We start from the raw sequence: 22,189 nt of genomic DNA, 5'->3' as shown, positions 1-22,189 counted from the left end.
GATCAACAGTGAGTGAACATATAACCGCCGATCACATTCATTGATCCACGTACATTATAAACAGTATGACCAGTGTTGCTGTAATATTATTGCTTGTTAACGGTTTTAAACGGGACTTTTATATGCCTGACTACACTTTAACGCTCGCTTAATGTTTATATAAAGACATTTGAAAGAGAATATGGGTATTACAAATGTTTTACCATCTTGCAGGATTGAATTCGCTGCTAGTTCCTGACTCGCCTCCATCGTTGCCACTTCATCAGTGACGTACTATTCCTGCGTCAGAGTACTCCGCCAATTGCAAAGGGTTAGCTCATTAATATTGATCATCTGTGCTGACGTACCTTAGTAAACAAGCTAGTAAATATGCGAGCGGATGCTTTTTTATCAGAATTTTGTATTTACTTTGAAAAAATATATATTTAAAGCGACTCTGTCCGTACATATTAACAAAACAATTACAAATTTAATTAGAAATAATATTTATAGCGTATCTTATGGACTAGAGTTCAAAGGTTAAACACTCCCACCGACAAACCGGAATGCGAAAATAGAACGCGTGTGAATGTTGTGACTGCGCTGTCCAAACGCGTGTTTTACTGTATTTTAACTTAATTTATAAGAGAAAATTATGTTTATTGTTCGTAATAAACTTTATTTCTCATTTAAAGCTACAATAGGGAGATTTATGTTGGGCATTGGATCGTTCGCGCTTTTCCAAAACCTGCTAACATCATGTCATGAATGCCTGACTCGGAATTGTTGACAGATTTAATGTAACGTTAATATAATATTACATAATCATGCATAGTGAAAATGTCATGGACTTGTTTAATCGAGGAACGACAGTCAAAGTTTGTGCTCCTATGGTCCGCTACTCAAAGTGAGTCTTACATTTCTGTGTTTTACATAGAGACTGAATGATGATTTTGTTCGTGTTGTCCTGAGATCTAACACCATCATGTCATTTTTATTCAGGTTGGCCTTTAGGTCTTTGGTGAGGAAATATGACTGTGATTTATGTTTCACCCCCATGATTATTGCAGAAGACTTCATGCGCTCTGCGAAAGCCAGAGACAGTGAATTTACCACCAACAAGAGTAAGACCATTGAGATCATTACATAACCAACAGCGCTTTAAAATGTCTGCAGATGAAGCAGATTGATTCAAAAATTATAATTCATCTTTGTGCACTGATGTGTACACAATTTTTTTTATGATGTGCACCTGTCACTCAGGTATTAAAACTCTTAATATTTTGTCATACAGTGGTTTATGCAATCAACACATCTTCCTCCACTCTCTTTGTCAACTGCGATTAGTTACTGATCTCAGGTTGATCCACTGTTCTTGTAATAAGTGCTAAGTTGCTTTGGATAAAAGCTTCTGCATAATGCCTACTTATGAATTGATCAAATTTGTGTTCAGATGATCGACCCTTAATTGTTCAGTTTGCTGCCAAGAATGCACAAACACTGGCAGACGCGGCATGTGTGGTGTCGCCTTTCTCAGACGGAGTAGATCTCAACTGTGGCTGCCCACAAAGGTAAAGTAATGTAAAAACTTAACTTATTTTATCCAACAAAATGAAAACACATTGTGTCATACATTCATGAGAAATAGACAAGTAATCTCAAGTAAAAAGCTAAATCTCAAGTTAATTGAAATGTCTCTTTGGGGAGGAATATCTCCTAATTGCTTAAATATAAATGTATATCCAAAAAGTGTTTATCTAAAGTACAAAAAGTGATGCATCAACTAATGAGATATTTAAAGGGGGGGGGGGGGGGGTGCATGATCTCTGAAAGTCAAAGTTGATATCTGAAATCACCTAAACAAACACGCCCCTACGCCAATAGGATAGAGACAGAGCGCAGTTCACTGAAAAAATTATTCATTCAATTTACTTCATTTTTTTAAGGTAAGTGGTTGCAATCAATTTATTTAAACTACATTTAAACAAAAAAGATTAGTAAAGTATAGTGATGGGAGAAACAAAGCTTTTCGAAGCTTCGAATCAATTGAACCAATTGCTTCAAAAATGTATTCAGTTTTTCGAAGCAGTTCGAAACACACACGCTGGCGACCCCTGCTGGTCAAAATAGTGTAAAGCAGATATGGCCAAACATTTTACACTTTTTTTTACAAAATAATAGCAAGATTTTTATTAAAATATGTTAAAAAAATATTTAACTTAATTAAGACATAGTTAAAAGTGTATTATGTGTTTTTAGTTTTATTTAGGGCAAACAAATGATTAAAACTAACTACACTTTTAATTATGCACATTTTTGTCATTAAATCTGTCTATAAACAATAAATAGACAAAATGGCAGTGTTATTAGTCAGAAGGATAAAACAAGCTCCGAACCACTGATTCGAAACAAAAGATTCGTAAATGTTTCGAAGCCTCATGAAGTAGTGCTTCGAAAACGACCATCACTAGTAAAGTAAAATGAAATAAAAAACTTTTGTTAAATTGTAGCTTAAATAAATTGATTGCAACCACTTAGCTTAAAAAAATCGAGTAAATTGAATGAATCATTTTTTTAGTGTTATGCTAATTTGAAAACCATGCCCACCTGGGGGGGGGGGGGGGGCAATCCAACCGTCTCCATAGACTTTGTATTGTGAGAGGCTGCCTCCTTGTTATTTCTGGCTTATAACAAAAACTGAATAATGCCTAAAAGCTGCTGTGTGACAAGATGTACAGCTTACAAGCCAAAAAACCCAGAAATACGTTTTTATAAGCTGTCGAGCCGTAAAACCCAGCCTTTAAGGAGAAAAAAAGTGGATCGCTGACTACGTTTCCCTCTAGTGGGCGCAGTTCTACTAATATGAGTACTATGCAAAGCTGCCTGTTTCTACTTTTGTGTCTTTAAACGCTCGTTTTTTGGGGTCGACAGTTTATTAAAACTTATTTCTGTTTTTTTTGGCTTGTTAGCTGTACATCTTGTCACACAGCAGCTTTTAGGCATTATTCTGTTTTTGTTATAATCCAGAAATGACAAGGAGGCAGCCTTTCGCAATACAAAGTCAATGGAGACGGGTGGGCGTAGTTTCAGGTTATGACGCATTGCGCTCAGTCTCTATCTGAACCTTCTTTTGATAGACCCGCCCCACACATAGGCAACCCAGGCAACAATGTTGTTTAGTTACATTATTCACTATTGGGACGTTTTTGTCCTTACATTTTAAATACATTGAGCGTTTTTGTCACAGTCAGTTTCATAGATGAATTTTTGGGTTTTGCATTGTTTCTTAGAAATATCTGTAGATTTTCAAATATTTTGACGTGTTTGTTATAGGTGGGCTGTATCTGAAGGTTACGGAGCGTGTCTGATCAACAAACCTGAGCTTGTCAGAGATATGGTGCGACATGTACGAAACCAAATAGACAATCCCAACTATGCAGTGTCGATTAAAATAAGGTGAGAAATAAGAATTTGAAGACACTTTGACACTTAGGCAATGACCTACAGCCAATGAGAGAGCAACATACAGGGCAGCTGGCAGTTCGGGGAGGAGTCTCCAAAACCATTTCCTCCTTCATAATCTTCGTTTCTTTTTCTTCTTTCTGCTGCAAATGAGCGCACTTGCAATTTGTATGGCAAGGTTCTTGCAGGCTTACATTTTTAATAATAATCCCCATCTCACGTGAAGATACCGGTCTTGCACGCGTGACCTTGCGTTGTTTCCTTGTCACTTCTCGCGTGCGTTTGGTTGTGAGATGTAGTTTGCAGACCGGGACAAAGTTGTCGGCGATTCTTCCTATGGTAAAGTCATGCAGTCTGATCCATCATGCAGTCTGAAAACAGCAGCAACTAAATGCTACCCCAGATAGTTACGCAGTGTGAAAAGATCAGTGACCCGACTACTTTTAAAATCATGCAGCAGAAGTGTCCCTTACAGCAGGTGTCTCAAAGTGGAGTCTAGGGACCCCTGATGTTGTATAATCCATAGCCAGGGGGTGTGCGAAATAATTTGCTATAAATTATACAATTTTGCTGTCCATGTAAAGACAATACACTCTTTAGAAAGTGCTCAATCAAAAGGTTATGGCTTTCACTGTGCGTTCACAATGCCACCGGCAAGAGCGTCAAAAAAGGCTTTGCCTGCCCTGCCAACGACGCTATAAAAAAAACAAGATTTTTGCAAAACTTTAGAAAAACAAGGAGACGTGTAGTATCTGCCGTTACTTACTGTTATGATCAAATGACATTTCTCCATCAGCTTTATGTCAGAGCTTTATGTTTTCTGTCTGGTCCAATTTAGGGCAGCATGATGTATTGGAAATACCCTAATATTTTAAATGTGCATATTGAAATAGTTTGTAATAACTGAAAGCTTTAAATACTTAATAGTTTTGTATAGTCAGAGTTTTAGGTTGATGCAGAGAGATTGGTGAGACAAAAGACGGTGATGTGAATGTTGTTTTTTAATAGAATATAATTGAATTGTGTCTTATTGTATATCGTATTTGTAGCATGTGACTTTATGACATTTTTCTTCAATTTTGTCCATTTCCAGTCTAATTAATACCGTCCAGATTGTATAATTCTGACAGCCCTTCATATAGTGCTCATCATTAAAGGATTACTAAATTTTCTTGAAAGAACAATGCAGATGATTTGCTTATCACCATGTCATCCAAAATGTTGATGTCTTTCTTTGTTCAGTCGAGAAGAAATTATGTTTTTTGAGGAAAACATTGCAGGATTTTTCTCATTTTAATGGACTTTAATAGAGCCCAACATTTAATACTTAACACTTAACAGTTTTTTTCAACGGAGTTTCAAAGGACTATAAACAATCACAAACGAGGTATAAGGGTCTTATCTAGCGAAACGATTGTCATTTTTGACAAGAAAAATAAAAAATATGCACTTTTAAACCACAAGTTCTCGTCTATCTCCGGTCGTGATGCGTCAGCGTGACCCCACGCAATACGTCATGACGTCAAGAGGTCACAGAGGACGAACGCGAAACTCCGCCCCAGTGTTTACAAGCGTCTTGAAAGAGGACCGTTCCTACGTTGTTGTATGTCAACTGATACTAATTAATGTCTTTGTGTCAGTTTATTGTTTAAAATGGTCCGCAAATGTGCGTTCTACGTCACGCATTTACGTTAGGTCGCGCTGGACCGGACCTAGACAAAAAGTTGTGGTTTAAAAGTATATATTTTTTATTTTTCTTGTCAAAAATGACAATCGTTTTGCTAGATAAGACCCTTATGCCTCGTTTGAGATCGTTTAGAGTCCTTTGAAACTCCGTTGAAAAAAAACGTGGAGTGTTGAGTTAGGTGTTAAATGTTGGGCTCTATTGAAGTCCATTGGAGTGGGAGGGATCCTGCAATGTTTTCCTCGGGAAGCATGGTTTCTTCTCGGCTGAGCGGGGAGGGACATCAACGTTTTGGATGACATGGTGGTGAGTAAATTATCTGGATTTTTCTTTGAAGAAAATGGACTAATCCTTTAATAATGCAAACCCTAAGTCTTATGTGTACCAGAGGTCTTTGTGTCATATTAGTGCCCAGGAATGATTTGTTGGTATTCTTCAGAATTCATAAAGATCTCAGGAAGACAGTGGATCTCTGTCAGAAGGTGGAGGCAGCGGGTGTATCGTGGATTACGGTCCACGGTCGTACAGCTGACGAGAGACACCAACCCGTTCACTATGATGCCATAAAGACCATCAAGAGCAGTCTGTCCATTCCAGTCATCGCCAACGGTGACATCAAGAACATGCAGGACGTGGAGTCCATCCGTGACCTCACAGGCGTGGATGGTGCGTGCGTGCGTGCGTGTTAATGTCTGATCTAAACACTTGTGTGATCTTCTCATCTGATCTGCTTCTGTTTGTATTCTTTCAGGTGTGATGGCTGCTCGTGGATTGCTGGGCAATCCTGCCATGTTTGCAGGGTTTGATGAGACTCCGCTTCAGTGTGTTTGGGACTGGATAAATATTGCGTTGGAGCACGGGACCCCGTTCATCTGTTTCCATCATCACCTGATTTACATGTTAGAGCGCATCGCCTCTCAGCCTGAGAGAAGAGTGTTCAATAATTTATCAAGTACTTCTGCTGTCATTGACTACCTCCACAATACCTATGGCTCCTTATAATGTTTTTAAACAATGTATAGATTTTAACCTGAAATAAAGTCACAGATGTTTTAATGCTTGTCTTAAAGGGTGCTGGTATTTATTTTCACATTGTAGAATAATCATAAACTCTTTCAAACCTTATTATAGGAATGATGTTGTGACTAAAACAAAAAAGCAAAACTCTTTATTTAACGGCACATTTTATGATCTTCAACTAAGTATGAAGGAAAAATAGGAACTGGTGTATAACCCAGAAACCTCAGAGAGGGACACGCTTCTGTGAGTGTGGGTTATGTACCATAATGTGAACAACCACTGAGTTTATTTGTGGTGTCGTAGGATACATAAGACATGTCAAAGAGCTTTAAAACTGCTGCAACCCTGTAGTACTTATATTGGCTGTATCAATCCCTTTAGCATGTTTGTTTTCTGCTTTCTATTTAATAATAACATAAACGTGTACTATTGTGAATAAAAGAAAGTGCCCCCTCTTGTGGTGATATGTATTACACTGCTGCAAGTCGGTAAAGCTACTGTATAACTTTAATTGGCGGCGCCCTCCTGTGGAAAGATTTGGATATAACACTGATGAAATGCCAATTTCGATAGCTTCATCTTGAGTCAAATCTTATAAATTAATCTGGTATAGCATATTTTACCAATGATCACTATGAGTAATAAAAGAGTCGGTGGTAAAACATGTTTACAATATTTTTATTTAAGTACCATGACATATATATATATAGAAGACATTTTCTTTTTCTATTTTTCTTTATTTTTCTCATTATTGTAATAATTGTAGTTACAAATTTGGTATAGCTTTGTACATTTCCATGTAACATACTGTATATCAAAGCTTAAAAAAATCTGAGACGACATTTTATTGAGTGGCGCCCTCCTGTGGCGATTTTTTTTATTGAGTAAAAGAATATAAAACAGAGCATAACATTATACAGTTTTATACAAAACAAAATATAGTGTTAATTGGACATCGGGCATTTGAAAATAATGTCATAGTGCTTTAAATATGTTAATGACTTTTTGTTTTTTAACAATTTTAAAGAAGAAATAAAACATTCAAATTATGCTAAAAACACCTTGAAAATTGGGGATGCATTTAAATACTTTTGTTTATGTATATAGAATTTAGCCTGTAATATGAATAAATTAACAATGTACTCAAGATCTTTGTTTGCATTGTTTTCATAGTGTACAATGATATCCTTTAAAGAAAAAAAAATATTTATCCTATACTTTACTAAAAATATAGGTTGCCAATTCTTTCCAAAAAACTTGGGTTATGTTACAATAAAAAAATAAATGTGTTAACACTTCTTTCTCAATTTTACAAAAGGAACATAAATCATCAATATCAGAATATTTTGAAATTATTGACTTATAAGGGTAAATGGTATGCAAAATCTTAAAATCTTTAGTTTTGTTATTTATAAAATATTTAAAGGGAATTAACCAAGCTGTTTTCCAATTAATATTCTCGATAATAGAGTTCCAAAAGAATTTTCCTCTGGGTATTAATTTATTTTAATTTGGTAATATAGTGCAGATATGTTTGTTAATGCATTTTTTATCAGTCAGTGCAAGACCATTTAACATTAATTTGGGTTTTATCGTCACTTTAGAGTTATAAAGAACATGACCTTTAACAAGATGAATAAGAGTAAGAGGAATAGCTTTACAGACTGAATTAAATTCCTTGAAATGCACAGGGAAATTGTGGATTTGCATACATTGTTCATAGGGTAAAAGATTCCCATAATTATCAAACATATTCATAAAATGATTAATATCCCTTTTAAACCAATTTCTTAAAAATAAAGATTTATTGCCAGTTGTTATGTTGGCATTATTCCAAATGAAGGAAGTATAAGGAGAGAAATTATGTGAGTAGCATATCTTCCAGGCTAAAAGCACTTGCTGGTGGAATTTGGATAACTAACAAGAGGAATTTTGGAAATATTAAAGTCACAGGTTAATAGAAAATCTAACCCACCTATTTTGTTAAAGAGACTGTGTGGGATGTGGTTCCAAAAAGAGTTAGGATTAATTAATTTTTTTTTAATCCAACTGTTTTAAAAAGTTCTATTAACACCTTCAAACAAGCCTCCTTCAGCTTTCTTATTAGTTAGCACCCTTTTCTTTAGTTTTTGAGATTTGTTTTTCCAAATAAAAGAATAAAACAAATTATTTATATCTTTACAATAAGAGTCTTTAACATACAAAGATAGGGAGGGATAAACACCGAGATAATCCTTCTGCTTTAGATAAAAGAACACGACCATAAACAGAAAGATCACGTTGTAACCAACAGTTTAATACCGTTTTTTTTTTTTTTAATCTAAATGAGAAGTTTAAGTTTTGCCTTTCATTAACATCTTTTGTTACATGAATTCCTAGGTATTTGACCCTCCTGTGGCGATTTGTTTGCATTACACCACTGACTGTTGAGTCAACGAAACTTTAATAAGTGTGGTCCTGTGGTATTATGTGAGTAGCCTATTACACTGCTGCAAGGATTTTTTATTTATTTAACAATTTTAAGACAACAATGAACAGATAACAGAGGGTAGAGACGGACATCACAATTTACAAAACATACAATACAATCAAATAAACTTTACAACAGAATTAAGTATATTAAAAGTTTTTTTTGGCTGCTGCAAGGATATAACACTGATGCGATGCCAATTTCCATTGCTTCCTCTTGAGTCAAAGCTAATCTTAATCTGGTATTAAATTGTTTCACAATTGTTTAAAATTATTTTACCATTGATCACTCTTACCAGTAACAAAAGAATCGGAATTTTAACACTGACAGCTGTTAAAGACATTTTACTGTGGCGCCCTCCTGTGGTGATATAATTACACTGATGATTGTGTTTAGTTATAGAGGCAAAGCATTATACATAATGACATATAATGACAGGAAATATCACAACAATAATGTTCTATTAAAATAAGGTGCTACAAAATAATAAAGTATCTAAATATTTTTAATACATTTTTAAACATTATGAACAATAAGAAAATCTATGTGTATATGGATTGTCTTGGATTGTACTGATTAAGGCAGTAGTTGATTATTTTGTTATTATCAATTACTGAGCAATCAGCAACAAAAATATCCACATATCTGGCAAATCTCTTTTTTATTTAAAGATAAATAATATAATACATTTAATTATGATTACATATTGTTCTTACTGAATATTAAAATTACTTAAACAATTAATTAATTAATTGTTTATATTATAATAAAACATATTAAACTAAATTAAACACTTTATTATCGTACGCTTAGTTACTAAGTTACTTTTTGTTGTTTTAGGTGTGCACTGTGTGGCAAAATAGGTTGCCATGTAATACACATAAACGACCACAGGAGGGCAGCGTTCAGCCTACTGATCTGTGGTTCAGTCACCCTCCTAAAATTGTATATATATATATATATATATATATATATATATATATATATATATATATATATATATATATATATATATATATATATATATATATATATATATATATATATATATATATATATATATATATATATATATATATATATATGTGTTATAATTATTTTATACATTTGTAATAAAATATTTAAAATAACACAATCCGAACGACGGAGCAATACAATCAATAATAATTAAACAAGTAACTATTTTCATCGTATGTGACGATTTGATTTAAAAGTTCAGTGCAATTCAATTTAATAAAATCCATTAAAAATATATATAAGCGACGAAATATTATTGTACATTTATTTTAATCCGAAAAGCGTTAGCTGCGGAGCGGTTTAATGACGTCGTCAAAGTGCGACGGCAGCCGCAGCTCTGCGTCCATCCGCATATTTGAATAAGTTTTCTTAAACGGCATCGATCGTTTATTACACGTAAGTAACATTTAGCCATATTGCGTTTCTATTTGATGTTGCAGACATTGTACTCCCGAGCACATGAAGTGTTTTTGTTTAGATACGCAAGTTTGTTTTTAGGCGCTACTGTCTTTTTTTGCTGATTTCCTGTTCATCATATTTGTAATATTCAGGCCTTTAACAACGTTTATGCATGTGTAACCATATTAGCATGACATTATATCTGGACCTCAGCTCTGCCGACTGCATATTACTTTAAAATATTGTAAAGTTGTCTGTTACAGTGCATATAATGTTAAATGGCATGTATCTTGGACTTTGACTGATACTAGTATTATTATTACCTAATCATATCTGTTATAGGTTTTGTTGTGACTGTTAAGACATAGTTGCTTTTTGGTTGTTAGTTGTTCTCGAGTTAAAGTGTTGAACTTGAGAACCCTGGTGGCATTTCACCGAAATCTTTGAATTCATTGAATGCCATTGTCTGAGTGTAAAGCAATAAGTGGATTTGCTCTGAGACGGCCTTGATTACTAAAGAAATGATGTTTTTATGAATGTGTGTGTGTTTCTTAAAAGCTTTTTTGTGTCACACCTAAGACGACAAGATGACATTGCAGTGGACTGCTGTCGCTTCTTTCCTCTATGTTGAGATCGCTGTTTTACTCATCTTCTGTTTGCCCTTCATCTCCCCTCGAAGGTAAATGGTCTCCATCTGTTTGTCAGTGATTACAGCCGTCTTATGTGCCTATATAGTGACTTTATTCTTCTGTGTTTACAGATGGCAGAGGATTTTCAGGTGGAACATCTGGAATTGTCTTTCCCAGTATTCAAATAAAGGATTTCTTGCCATGATGATAATCCTTGTTGTTCTTTTTCTCGGTATGTGATTTGTTTGAGCTTTTTTATTTTTCCATATCCTACGATGTTTGTGAATGACTTCATTTAACCTCGAACTGCATTCTCGATGCCCTTCGAGAGGTGAGAAAATATTCCAGTCCTGATCAGACCAAAGATGCCAAAATGCACCCAAACACCTTTGATCACGTGCACATGAAGCTCTTCCGATCCCAGAGGAATCTTTACATCTCGGGTTTCTCCCTTTTCCTGTGGCTGTAAGCACCAATCAACACTCAATACATTTACCATTCTCAATTTATGCCGAGTAGATGCATATTTTTCTTTGAAATTTGATTTTTTCTTCTTTCTTCTCAGTGTCTTGAGGCGTGTTACAACTCTTATCAACCAGTTGGCCTCGGCCGAAGGCACCAGCACCGCCCTTCAGACTCAGGTTGAAAATGTAAACCAGGCTGCCAAGAAATACATGGAGGATAATGAGCTGCTCAAACAGGTTTATAACATGTGGTTTATTCAGCTCACAAGAATTATTAAAGTTATAAATCATACGCATTTAGACCAACTGAGAAACTTCAGTGAAGAGACAAAACATTGTGGTTCGCAGGCACTTAAAGAAGCAGAAGGTGAAGCAAAAGGAAAGACGGGAGACTCAGAAGAGACTAAAGTCCTGGAGACCGAGCTGAATAACCTGACAGGACAGCTGCAGATCTGCACAGATGGTAAACATTGCTATGATTGTATTTTCACACGATCTGGAATACAACAGATCTGAAAGTTAAACCTGTTTGTCTTCAAAGCCCTGAAGAAATCAGAGTCAGAATTAGACGCCATGAGGAAACAAACTGAAGGAGTCACCAAAGAATACGACCGGCTGCTTCTGGAACATCAAAAACTTCAGGTAACACCATTTAGATTACTTGACACAGTAACATACACTGATAAAAACATTTTAGACACTAGAGATTTTTATTTATGTCTATATTAATCTATTAAGTAAATATATTTAAAAGATTCAGTTTATTACATAAAAGCTTATACCAATACTTTACCGAAATCCTGTGCATTCTTTGTGATCAATAAATAGTAATGCAAAAAGAATGTGTATTTACCAATACAAATTAACCAGTTCTTGTTTATATATGTATCATGTATTTTTCCTCTAGAATCAGGTGGACAGTGGAGACAAAAAAGATAACTAGACCAGTCGACTCACCTGTACAAAAAAGTGCTGGATGAACGGCGTATCTGGCATTTACATGCAATGAAAGCACAGGTTATGTTATGAGTTCTCAGGTCTGAACCCTTCACTTCCTGTATTTTTCTGGCTTTTATAAATATATTTTTCTTTGGGTCTGGCGATGCAGAACTGTATTTGAGATAAGGAGTTAAGACAGTAATCTGTCGGCTGTCTGCAAATACAGCGTCTGCTCAGAGTGTTCATGATGGTTTTAGGTTATTGAAAGATGCTTGCATGCTGCATTGGTTTAACTTGTGTCATTTTTTTTTTCTGTGAATGATTTGTTTGGTGAACAGCACATGCCATTTAGAAACATAACACAAACACACTTGAGTCAGAGTAACACTTGTAGCTGTGTGATACTGCTTTATACCATGAAGAACTTTTACTATATTTGAACTATATAATTTCTGTTCATATCACCTTTCTAAAGAAAGATCTCTGATGCACATCTGTTCTTCAGGGGTGTGATTCTTCCGGATAAATCCGGAATTCCGGCTTTTCCGACCTGAAAATGAGGCTTTCGTGAATCATGCAAATCCAATTTTTTGCGTGTGTGTGTGGGGGGGGGGTTTGCAAGGCACCGTTATAAATAACCGCATATCACTCCGCAATAATCTATATATTTGTCACGATGGAACTTCATTCAAAGCAGAGTTCACAGAGCCTGCAGTCCGATCTCCGGTGTGTGTTGTTGGCTGCGAATTAAAAAAAATCATGCGTTCGCCTACAAATGGTATGAGAGAAACACGTCTTTCACTCTCAACCAAACTAACAAACTAGCCAATCAGAAGTAGAATAGGGAGGGGTCTTTGAGGTGCGGCTGAGGTCCAGCTCAGGTACAGATGCCGCGCGGCCGCGGTGAAGTCATAAGTTTACGTTGAGTCAGCACGATGAAGAGTAAGTTTATGAAGCCTAGGTAAGACGACCTAATTCAGGGCTATTCAACTCTTACCCTGGAGGGCCGGAGCACTGCAGATTTTAGCTCCAACCCTGATCAAACACACCTGAGCAAGCTAATCAAGGTCTTCATGATCACTAGACAATCACAGGAGGGGAAGTTTGATTAGGGTTGGAGCTAAACTATGCAGTGCTCCGGCCCTCCAGGGTAAGAGTTGAATAGCCCTGACCTAATTGATAAAGGACTTAAATCAGTGGCGCTGGGCATGGATAGAAGGAATAGGCAGAGACAAACAGTATTTTAGTAGGAAGAAATTAAGAGAACCAGGTGTTTGCTGCTTTGACAAAACTGTCCGTTTCAAATCAGGCTATGCCAGTAATGTAAATAACAGATTTCTCGTCGAGGTGAAATGCTGTCTCGCAATATCAATATAAAGTTGCGTTTTTGTCAAAAAGTTTGCCTGCATTATATTATACTGTAATCACATACGTTAACGCGCGCATATACGCGAATCAGATCCAATGTCATCCTAACGAACACACGCATATGTTTGCTCCTCTTAATGGTTTGTGAATCTGGCAGTAACGCTTGCGATTACAGAATAATATAATGACAAGCACAAACATTCATGGATCTGGTGTGTGAAACGCGTAGCTTTGACTGTTAGAGGCTTTGCCAAAAGAACTATGCAAAAGACAAATGCACTTGACTGCCTTTCCAGAAAGTCACAACATTTGAATAAAGTAACAAATGTTGTAATCAATAATTAATCTGTATTAAATGCCCCCACTAATTATTCTATAAACATTAAACATGTTTTGACCAATGGCGAATCTCATTTATCATATGTTTATGTGGCTTGTGTGCCTTATTATTATTACAATAGGCAACCAAACATTTTACTAAAAGGGCATAAATTTGTTTACAAGAACATAAAAATCCTCATAGATGTAGTCACTTATTTTTACTCTCAAAATGCACCACATTGTTGTATTTACCTTTAAATGCACAAAATGATTTTGTTCAGTCTGAAGCAGTGGCAAGGCTACATAATGGTCAGGGTGGCACTTGCCCACGCAGATTGACGATTGGCCACTCAGATCGATCAACTTTGAGCCCAAATTATATTTCAACTGTATTTCATTTTGTGTGCGTGTGCGTGTGCGTGTGCGTGTGCGTGTGCGTGTGTGTGTGTGTGTGTGTGTGTCGCCACGTCATGGTAGGTGTGCCGTATATTTTCCTGCTTTTTTGTCCTTTGCCAATCACACCTATGGTTCTTATGTAATCCATCTGGTTGCATAAGGAATCTAAGATCACATACAAAAAATCACAGTGATCCTTTATAAAAAGGAATCCATTTTTTAAAATATATTTTTTTATTTTGGAGTGTAATGTGGATGGGTTTTCCTGACCTACACCGTGTTGCTGGATAATTTATTTGAAAAGTCACTGACAAGCAACAAAAAACGTATGACTCAGATTAGACTTACAGAAAAATTAAAAGATTTGACCTTTGCTGTAGGGTTGTTTATCTGTCTGTGGAAATGCAGAATTTATTTTCGTATGCTAAAAATAAGCCATAACCAGCTTTCTAGCATTTTAATTTTCTGATCTATTTAAGACTCTTCCACACCCTCTTCCTCTTCTTCATCTGTCTGTCAGATGACATGAAAAACTCTCTGATAGTCTGAACTGAGCAGCACTTAATAGCAGAAGAGATGGGAAAATGATGAAGAAAAATGAAAAGTTAAAACTAAATTGACTTTCTTGCCATTGCTATGCAACTTTGTTAGTTATACAGTAAAGTCTTTCATTAGCTAATTTCTAATAAGTTGATGTTTACTTTAAAATGTGCTGAATTGTCTTAAAACAATAAAGAGGGGAATGTTTGTCTTTCCTGTTTATTGTAACATTGGCCGAAAATGAAATGTGATGAGGGTTATTTTATGGGTGTGAAGCGTTTGCTGTTTTAAGTGCCTCAGATGAACGGCGAGTTGTTTACGTTAAGCTGTGATTGTATTTGCAACGTTCATCACTTTGTCTTCACAATTAAAAATTATACTGCTGCCATTTGAATTGTGGATCTTTCTTAAAATACACTGAAAAAAATGATTCATTCAATTTACTCCATTTTTTTAAGGTACGTGTTTCGCAATCAATTTATTTAAGCTACATTTAAACAAACATTTTTTGTTTGTTTTACTTTTCTATTTTTTTCTGTTAAATGTAGCTTAAATAAATTGATTGCAAACACTTACCTTAAAAAAATTGAGTAAATTGAATAAATCATTTTTTGAGTGCGTTTCTATTAAATCATTTTATTTTTATAAGAACGTATCTAATCTTTCACGTAAATGCATTTCTTTACACATCAGGATATTTACTTACAGTACACAAAAACATATCAGTAAATAAAATTAATTATTCCATGCTCGATAGGAATTCTTGATTCTGACTGGCATAAAACCCTTTAAAGGCGGGGTGCATGATTTTTGAAAAACACTTTGGAAAAGGGAGTCGTGCCGAGTACCAAAACACACTTGTAGCCAATCAGCAGTAAGGGGCGTGTCTACTAACAACATCGTTGTCTGGGATGTGTATGTGTGGGACGGGTCTATCAATAGAAGGTCTAGATTATATTGGGGCAGGGGTGTGTTTGTTTAGGTGATTTCAAATATCAACATTGGCTTTCAGAGATCATGCGCCCCGCCTTTTTAGGTCCAGTCAGTTTGATCCACTCCAAGCCCTTTAGGAAGAGAAGTAATGGAGGATCATAAAGCCTCTTAAGAGTTCCTGGAAGTTATTGTCAGCTCCATAGAGCTGCAGCACCAAGCAAACAATGACCGATTTGTACCTGCATGTTCTGCACAAAGTTAATATTTTTTACGGGAAGTGACGTCACCACTCAGGATTGGTCACTTGTGTTTTTGCCTGACTACAAATTTCTCGCTGTAGCTGGGAAAGAAGAGTTATTGGAGCAGGAACAGATAAAAAGGTTCAGTTGGATCGGCACAGAATGAAATGGTTACATAATGAGAACGGTTTGAGATAGTGTTGGAAAAATGGCTTTTGTATAAGCTACTTTTACATGATTGGTTACAAGTTTGTGTGTGTTTATTCTGTTGAACACAAAAGTTAAACAACTTTTTCAGTTTTCCCCAGTCCCCAAAATCAAATAAAAGTAGGAATAAACTGGTTTTCTACAGTGATTTGCCATAAAATGTGATTTGATCCTCATCTAGGTCTTAAAAATAGACAAACACAATGTGCATAAGCTGACAACACACATATAATTCTTGTTTCTTGTGTATAATACTGTAGACTTCCCCTCCTAGAAGTGGGCGCACAACCAAGATGACTCCAATATGGAGGACCACAAGAGTCATGCAAAATGTAATAAAGAACTTCAATATTTAATAACTACCTGGACAATAAAAATAGCAATTAATAGATTTGTTTAAAAATTCATAATTAATCTATAAATAGACAAAGTTACAAAAAAAATAATTATGTAACATTTTATTAGGCAATAAAAGGTGAGATTATAAAATAATGTAGAAATGAAATATTAATCCATTAATAAATAGTTCAAATTAATATAACAATTTACAAAAACAACATAAAAGACTCAATAAGTTCATCATTTTAAATTGCATTTATTCTTAATTAAATAATGGAATTTCAAAATGTATTTCAAAAAGTGATTTAAAAAGAGAAATAAATAATTGGATTTATAAATTGAACTACAAATACAGGTTTAAATTAGGCATTTAAAAGGGCATTTTCGTTTAACATTTCTGTTTTCATTTCCCGATGGTTCTCCTTAATCTTTTCGCTATTCGATTTGCTTTTTGTAAATTGTTATATTACTTTGAACTACTTATTAATAGATTAATATTTCATTTTAATGTTATTTTTATAATCTCACTTTTTATTGCCTAATAAAATGTTACATAATGATTTTTTTTGTAACTTTGTCTATTTATTTATAGATTAATTAATGAATTTTTAAACAAATGTATTAATTGCTATTTTTATTGTCCAGGTAGTTATTAAATATTGAAATTCTTTATTACATTTGGCATGACTCTTGTGGTCCTCTATACTCCTAAGGCACAAGGCAGAATACTCAATGAAGTAAAGAAGAACCCACGAGTATCAGCTAAAGGCTTGAAGACATCATTGGGACTGGCACACATCTCCGTTCATGAGTCTACCATACGCAAGTCTTTAAGCAGGCACAGTGTCTATGACAGTACACCACGGAGGAAGCCGCTGCTCTCCCGAAAAACACTGAAGTTTGCAAAAGAGCACCTTGGCAAACACCAGTGTTACTGTGAAAATATTTCATGGACTGATGAAACAAAAGTTGAATTGTTCGGGAAAAAATACTATGACGCAAAAAGGGCACAGATTAACAACATCAAAACATCATCCCAACAGTGAAGTATGGTGGAGGGAACATCATGATTTGGGCATGCTTTGCTGCCTCAGGGCCTGGACCACTTGCCATCATTGAGGGGAAAATGAATTCCCAGTCGCCAGTGGACAATGACCTTAAGCATTGAAGTACCCACCACAGACTGGCTTAACAAAGACAAAATGCGCCATTTGGAGAGGCGTAGTTAAAGTCCAGGGGCCTCATTTATAAAGCGTTTTTACGCACAGATTTGATCTAAGACCGTGCGTATGCTCAAATCCACTCAAACGCTCAGATTTATAAAACTTGTCTTTGACGTGGAAAAGTACTTACCTCCACGTCAGGTTCCGACTTGACGTACGCACGTTTCCTTGTGGCAATATTGCAGTATTGCAGGTAGGCATATTCAAAACTTTTTGTTTTGTACCTTTTGTGGTCAACATGCAGAAACATTTTTTCATTTGTTTTGGAGTTGTCCTTATTCAAAAAAAAAAAAAAAAATGGTTAGATTTGTGCTCTTTTGTTAGAATTCATATATTTTTCTTAAGACTTTGGAAAACATTTAATTAGTTTTTTTCTCTTATGATATCTTATTACATAAGAAATATTATTTGATTAATGTGTTACTTTTGTTTGCAACGTTTATTATAAATAAATGTAAATATGGTGATTATAAACCATTATTCCGTATTTTTCTATTAGAAGTTAAGCAATAGGCTACCTAAAATCTATTAATAATCTGATAAACAAGAAAGCTGCTAAGTGTATTAATGTATGTCAGCATTTCCATGTTTTAATTTAATTATTTTTCTCTTTCATCCCCTGGCTAATGTAAAAAAAGTGTTGAATATGTTTGATAAAAAATAAATAAATATTCGAAACTTTTACAGCGTCAACATCATCTGTATTAGAGCTTAGATCGGGCACAAAAAACCATAACCGAAGCCCCTGCACGTTGTGTCCGAGCCCAGCCCGACCGACACATTACCGACAATGTTTTAACAGTGCGCCGTGACATTCTCAACTACAATTCAGAGTTTTTTGAATTACAGAAATCTGTTTAGAATTATCTTAATGAGCTAATGCAACAAGGACGAAGCATGTAAACTGCGCTGTTTGTTTATTCAGAATAGAAACCTAAAAACATGCAACAATGATGCACACAGAAAATGAACAAACTGTGGAGAAGGCCTACTAGGCTACTCCAAAATAATTTAACCAGGTTTTAGAATATATTTTAAAAATATGTTGGCCTATTTTGATATTTTAAAATGTAGGCCTATTCTAATGCAAAAAAATGCGCCCAAGATATGTTCAGGAAACGATTTTCTAGTTCGTCATCTTTTCAAAAAATATTTAAAAATATAGCAAAATTGTTTTGCGGTATTTAACGCACATGTACATGTTACAGAACATGTGCTTTATTGAATGAAAGTAAAACCGATCGAATTTAATGATTAAAACGACGTGAAAGGAACTAAATTGTGAAGCCTCGATGTATCCTACAATAAGGGACATGCGACATTTAAGAGTGATGGGTATTTCAAAATTTAATATAAATTATTCCCATGCATCGATTTTAATGTTAAACATCTGTAAATCCAAATGAATCCATATGGAATATATTCCGACAGTTTAAGATAGGATCTTTGAATTTTAAAGTCGAAAATATCTTATTTTAACACCGCCGCGCAGGATGCATGGCAAACTGAAACAAAACTTTAAAGACACAAATATTACGTTTAGCCTACGTGTAAAACTATATTTAAATGAAACCCGTGAATTGAAAGATCCACTAATAATCGCCTTAACTTGAGTGATGTCAATAAAGTTTCCATGTTAGAATTTAGAAATATAAAAAACTTAAGCAAACGACAACAAATATGTTTTCTTACCACTCGCCATTGTAGCAGTCATTGAATTTGGCCTTTGAAAATTTAATATTTATATGCTAATGAATTAAATTAGGGGCGTTTACAAGGCGGAGTTCTAAAAGCATTCAGCTGCGCACAATTTTAAGATCATTTGTGATTTATAAAACCGCACATCTGGAAAAGAGGCGTACGCACGGTTTTTTGTGCGTAAGCTCCTTTTCTCTGAATCACACTTACGATCATTTCAGAAATGGTCTTAGATGAAATTTAGGACATTTCCTACGTCGCACTTTTATAAATGAGGCCCCAGAACTTAACCTGTTGAATGACCTTAAGAGAGCGGTTCACAGCAGATTTGCCGGGTAAACATTTCTTCTGAAAGTATGAAAGCACTTGATTGAAGTAATTGGTGCCAAAAGAGGGTTCAACAGGCTATTAAATCCAAGGGTCTGCTTACATTTTCCTCCAGCACTGTGAATGTTTAATGGGTATTTTCAAAAGACACAAGAAACTAGAATTATTTGTGTTGTCAGCTTATACACATTGTGCTTGTCTAGTGTTGTGACCTACATGAGGATCAAATCACATTTTATGGCAAATCACTGTAGAAAACCAGTTTATAGGTGTTCACATGCTTTTCTTGCCACTATACTTTTGGACATTTGGGACTAAAATGACTGAGAAGCTCTGATAATGGTTTTACCCCACCTCTCCACGTAAAACTAATCCTGTTCGAATAGGGCTATAGAATCAGATTCACACAATCAAAATTCTGAAAAAAACAAGAGTCAAATTTAGAAGCCATGCGGGGAAACAAAATGAACGCGTTGACAGAATTAAAACCGTCTGCTTCATGAACATCAGAAACTTCAGGTAACACACACACACACACTTCAGATCAGGCTTGTGCACAATTCAGAATTGAATTGAGAATGACTCCTAAATTCCAATTCAATTCTTGAATTTGAATTGAATTTGAATTGATGTCAAAAACAGGATCTAGAATCACAATTCGAATTTGAATTAAAGGAAGCAGAATTGCAATTCAATAGAAATTCAAAGAAATTCACATACATATTATACAGTAAGTAAAGTGTTAAAAATAAAGCTTTCAATATATGTCAGATATGATTGCATTACATAATCTATAAATTATATTAGTTTGAACTACTTGTACAGATTACATTAACAGAAAATGTTTTCCCCCAGCAATTAATGTTCAAAACTTTTTTATTTTTTTTATTTTTTTGTAATTGTAATTTTGTGTAACATGATGGAACATGACTTCATTTTCCAGAATGTTTTACTTTAACCAAGTATTTAAAATGGTTTCCAAACAACTTTCCAAAGTAACTTTCCTAACACTGAATGTATGTGAGATTCTTTCTGTTTTGTTTGTGGAATTTCTTTGAATTGCCATGAATTTAATTCCACTTCCTGTCATTCCAATTCAAATTCAACTTCCTGTAGGGCGGAGTCAATTCAATTCAAATTCCAATTCATGAATTGAATGGAGGCCAATTCTGAAATTCTGAATTGTGCACAAGCCTGCTTCAGATGACCTGTACTTTAGAGCTAACAAACACTTTTTTTAAATAAAAGCTTGTGGCTAGCGATGCATTTACCAAAATACTTTGCATGCTTACAAATAGCTATTTATGATCAATAAATAGTAGTGTTAAAAGAATGTGTATTAACTAGGGATGCACCGATATATCGGCCTGTAATCGACAGATACATTTTTTTCCCCAATTATCGGACATCGCAGTTGTTTAAAACAGCTGATGATCAGGGCAGATTATAAAGGAGAGAACACATCAGAACTCATGCTGTGTAATTATTTTGAATTGGGTGACTACACTGTAAAAAATACTTTGCTGCCCTAAAATGTCTTGCTAAATCAACTCAGATTTACAAGTCATGTCAACAGATATGAGTTGTCACAATTTATAAAATATAGTTGAGAAAAGTCAACTTAATTTTATAAGTTATAACAACTCACTTGTACTTATAACAACTCATCTCTAGTCAAGATAAATAATAGTAAGTTGAAATGACTTGTAAATCTGAGTTGATTCAACAAAAATTTTAAGGCAGCAAAGTATTTTTTTTACAGTGTATGCATTTCACGACATAATAGTTTAAAACAAAGAGTAAAAAGCAAAACGATTGATATCTTTCTGTATTGGTATCACTGGTATTAGATATTGATATCATTCTAAGTAATCGAACATCGTATGGCACAGAAATTGTATTGGTGCATCCCTAATATTAACCAATAGAAATATCCAGTTCTTGTATACACATGTAGTGTGTATTTTTCCTCTAGAAACAGTTGGACAGCGAGACAAAAAAGATAACTAGATCAGTCGACTGTTCACCACATGCTGGATAAATGATTTTCAAATTGTTGTATCTCAGTTGATATTGTTTATCGTACAGTATTGAAATACTATTTCATACCATGAAGAACTTTGACTATATTTAAACTATATCATTTCTATTCATATCACCTTTCTAAAGAAAGATCTCTGATGCACATCTGTTCTTATGTAATCCATCTGGTTGCATAAGGAATCTAATTATATCAGTCATTGAGTCATTTTCATTGAGAAAACAGATGAACAATGGGTAATACAGCAGATAAACACATCACATTGAGACTCTTTTGAGCTGTACGACAGTACGACAGTAACAAATTCTGACACCAGAACTGTCCAATATAGTGAGATTTATTAAACGCATGATAGTTTCTTACTGTAAGATCATTTGAGGTAGCTCTATTTCTGTGCTATTGATCCATAAACTTCCACCTGAGGACAACATTGTTGTATGAATCTTATGAACACTGTCAAGGAAACATGCCTATCAGATTTCACCCCAAAACAA

The 22,189-nt window shown here is 34.8% G+C and overlaps 3 protein-coding genes across 3 annotated transcripts in view; 2 read left to right on the top strand and 1 right to left on the bottom strand.

Annotated features, from left to right (window-relative positions):
• cog5 (component of oligomeric golgi complex 5) overlaps window positions 1-328 on the bottom strand; it is a 91,973-nt gene extending 91,645 nt beyond the window's left edge. Inside the window, exon 1 of the mRNA XM_055190625.2 lies at window positions 204-328. Coding sequence (XP_055046600.2) covers window positions 204-249 — 46 coding nt within the window. The 5' untranslated portion in view covers window positions 250-328. The remainder of the gene's footprint in view (window positions 1-203) is intronic.
• A 180-nt stretch (window positions 329-508) lies between these two features.
• dus4l (dihydrouridine synthase 4-like (S. cerevisiae)) lies at window positions 509-6,181 on the top strand. The gene is made up of 6 exons (XM_055190633.2): window positions 509-886; window positions 982-1,103; window positions 1,433-1,550; window positions 3,313-3,435; window positions 5,565-5,791; window positions 5,877-6,181. Exons 1-6 carry the CDS (start codon window positions 807-809, stop codon window positions 6,125-6,127), a joined length of 921 nt encoding a protein of 306 aa, XP_055046608.1. The 5' UTR covers window positions 509-806; the 3' UTR covers window positions 6,128-6,181.
• A 4,437-nt stretch (window positions 6,182-10,618) lies between these two features.
• Window positions 10,619-12,562, top strand: bcap29 (B cell receptor associated protein 29). The gene is made up of 7 exons (XM_073868575.1): window positions 10,619-10,710; window positions 10,792-10,892; window positions 10,957-11,125; window positions 11,226-11,361; window positions 11,473-11,587; window positions 11,666-11,766; window positions 12,032-12,562. The coding sequence occupies exons 1-7, from the start codon at window positions 10,619-10,621 to the stop codon at window positions 12,065-12,067; spliced, it is 750 nt and encodes a 249-aa protein (XP_073724676.1). The 3' UTR covers window positions 12,068-12,562.
• The last annotated feature ends 9,627 nt before the right edge of the window (window positions 12,563-22,189 follow it).

The sequence above is a fragment of the Misgurnus anguillicaudatus genome, chromosome 1, assembly GCF_027580225.2.
Source record: "Misgurnus anguillicaudatus chromosome 1, ASM2758022v2, whole genome shotgun sequence".
NCBI lineage: Eukaryota > Metazoa > Chordata > Actinopteri > Cypriniformes > Cobitidae > Misgurnus > Misgurnus anguillicaudatus.
The sequence above is the reverse complement of the archived record's forward strand: the minus strand, read 5'-3'. Positions and strand labels throughout refer to the sequence as shown.

Bases quoted from the DNA above. Each gene is read 5' to 3' on its own strand.
- bcap29 (XM_073868575.1), top strand. From the start codon at position 10,619: ATGACATTGCAGTGGACTGCTGTCGCTTCTTTCCTCTATGTTGAGATC. The intron at 10,711-10,791 runs GTAAATGGTCTC...CTGTGTTTACAG, and splicing joins CCCTTCATCTCCCCTCGAAG to ATGGCAGAGGATTTTCAGGT. The intron at 11,588-11,665 runs GTAAACATTGCT...TTGTCTTCAAAG, and splicing joins GCTGCAGATCTGCACAGATG to CCCTGAAGAAATCAGAGTCA.
- dus4l (XM_055190633.2), top strand. From the start codon at position 807: ATGCATAGTGAAAATGTCATGGACTTGTTTAATCGAGGAACGACAGTC. The intron at 1,104-1,432 runs GTAAGACCATTG...ATTTGTGTTCAG, and splicing joins TGAATTTACCACCAACAAGA to ATGATCGACCCTTAATTGTT. The intron at 5,792-5,876 runs GTGCGTGCGTGC...GTATTCTTTCAG, and splicing joins TGACCTCACAGGCGTGGATG to GTGTGATGGCTGCTCGTGGA.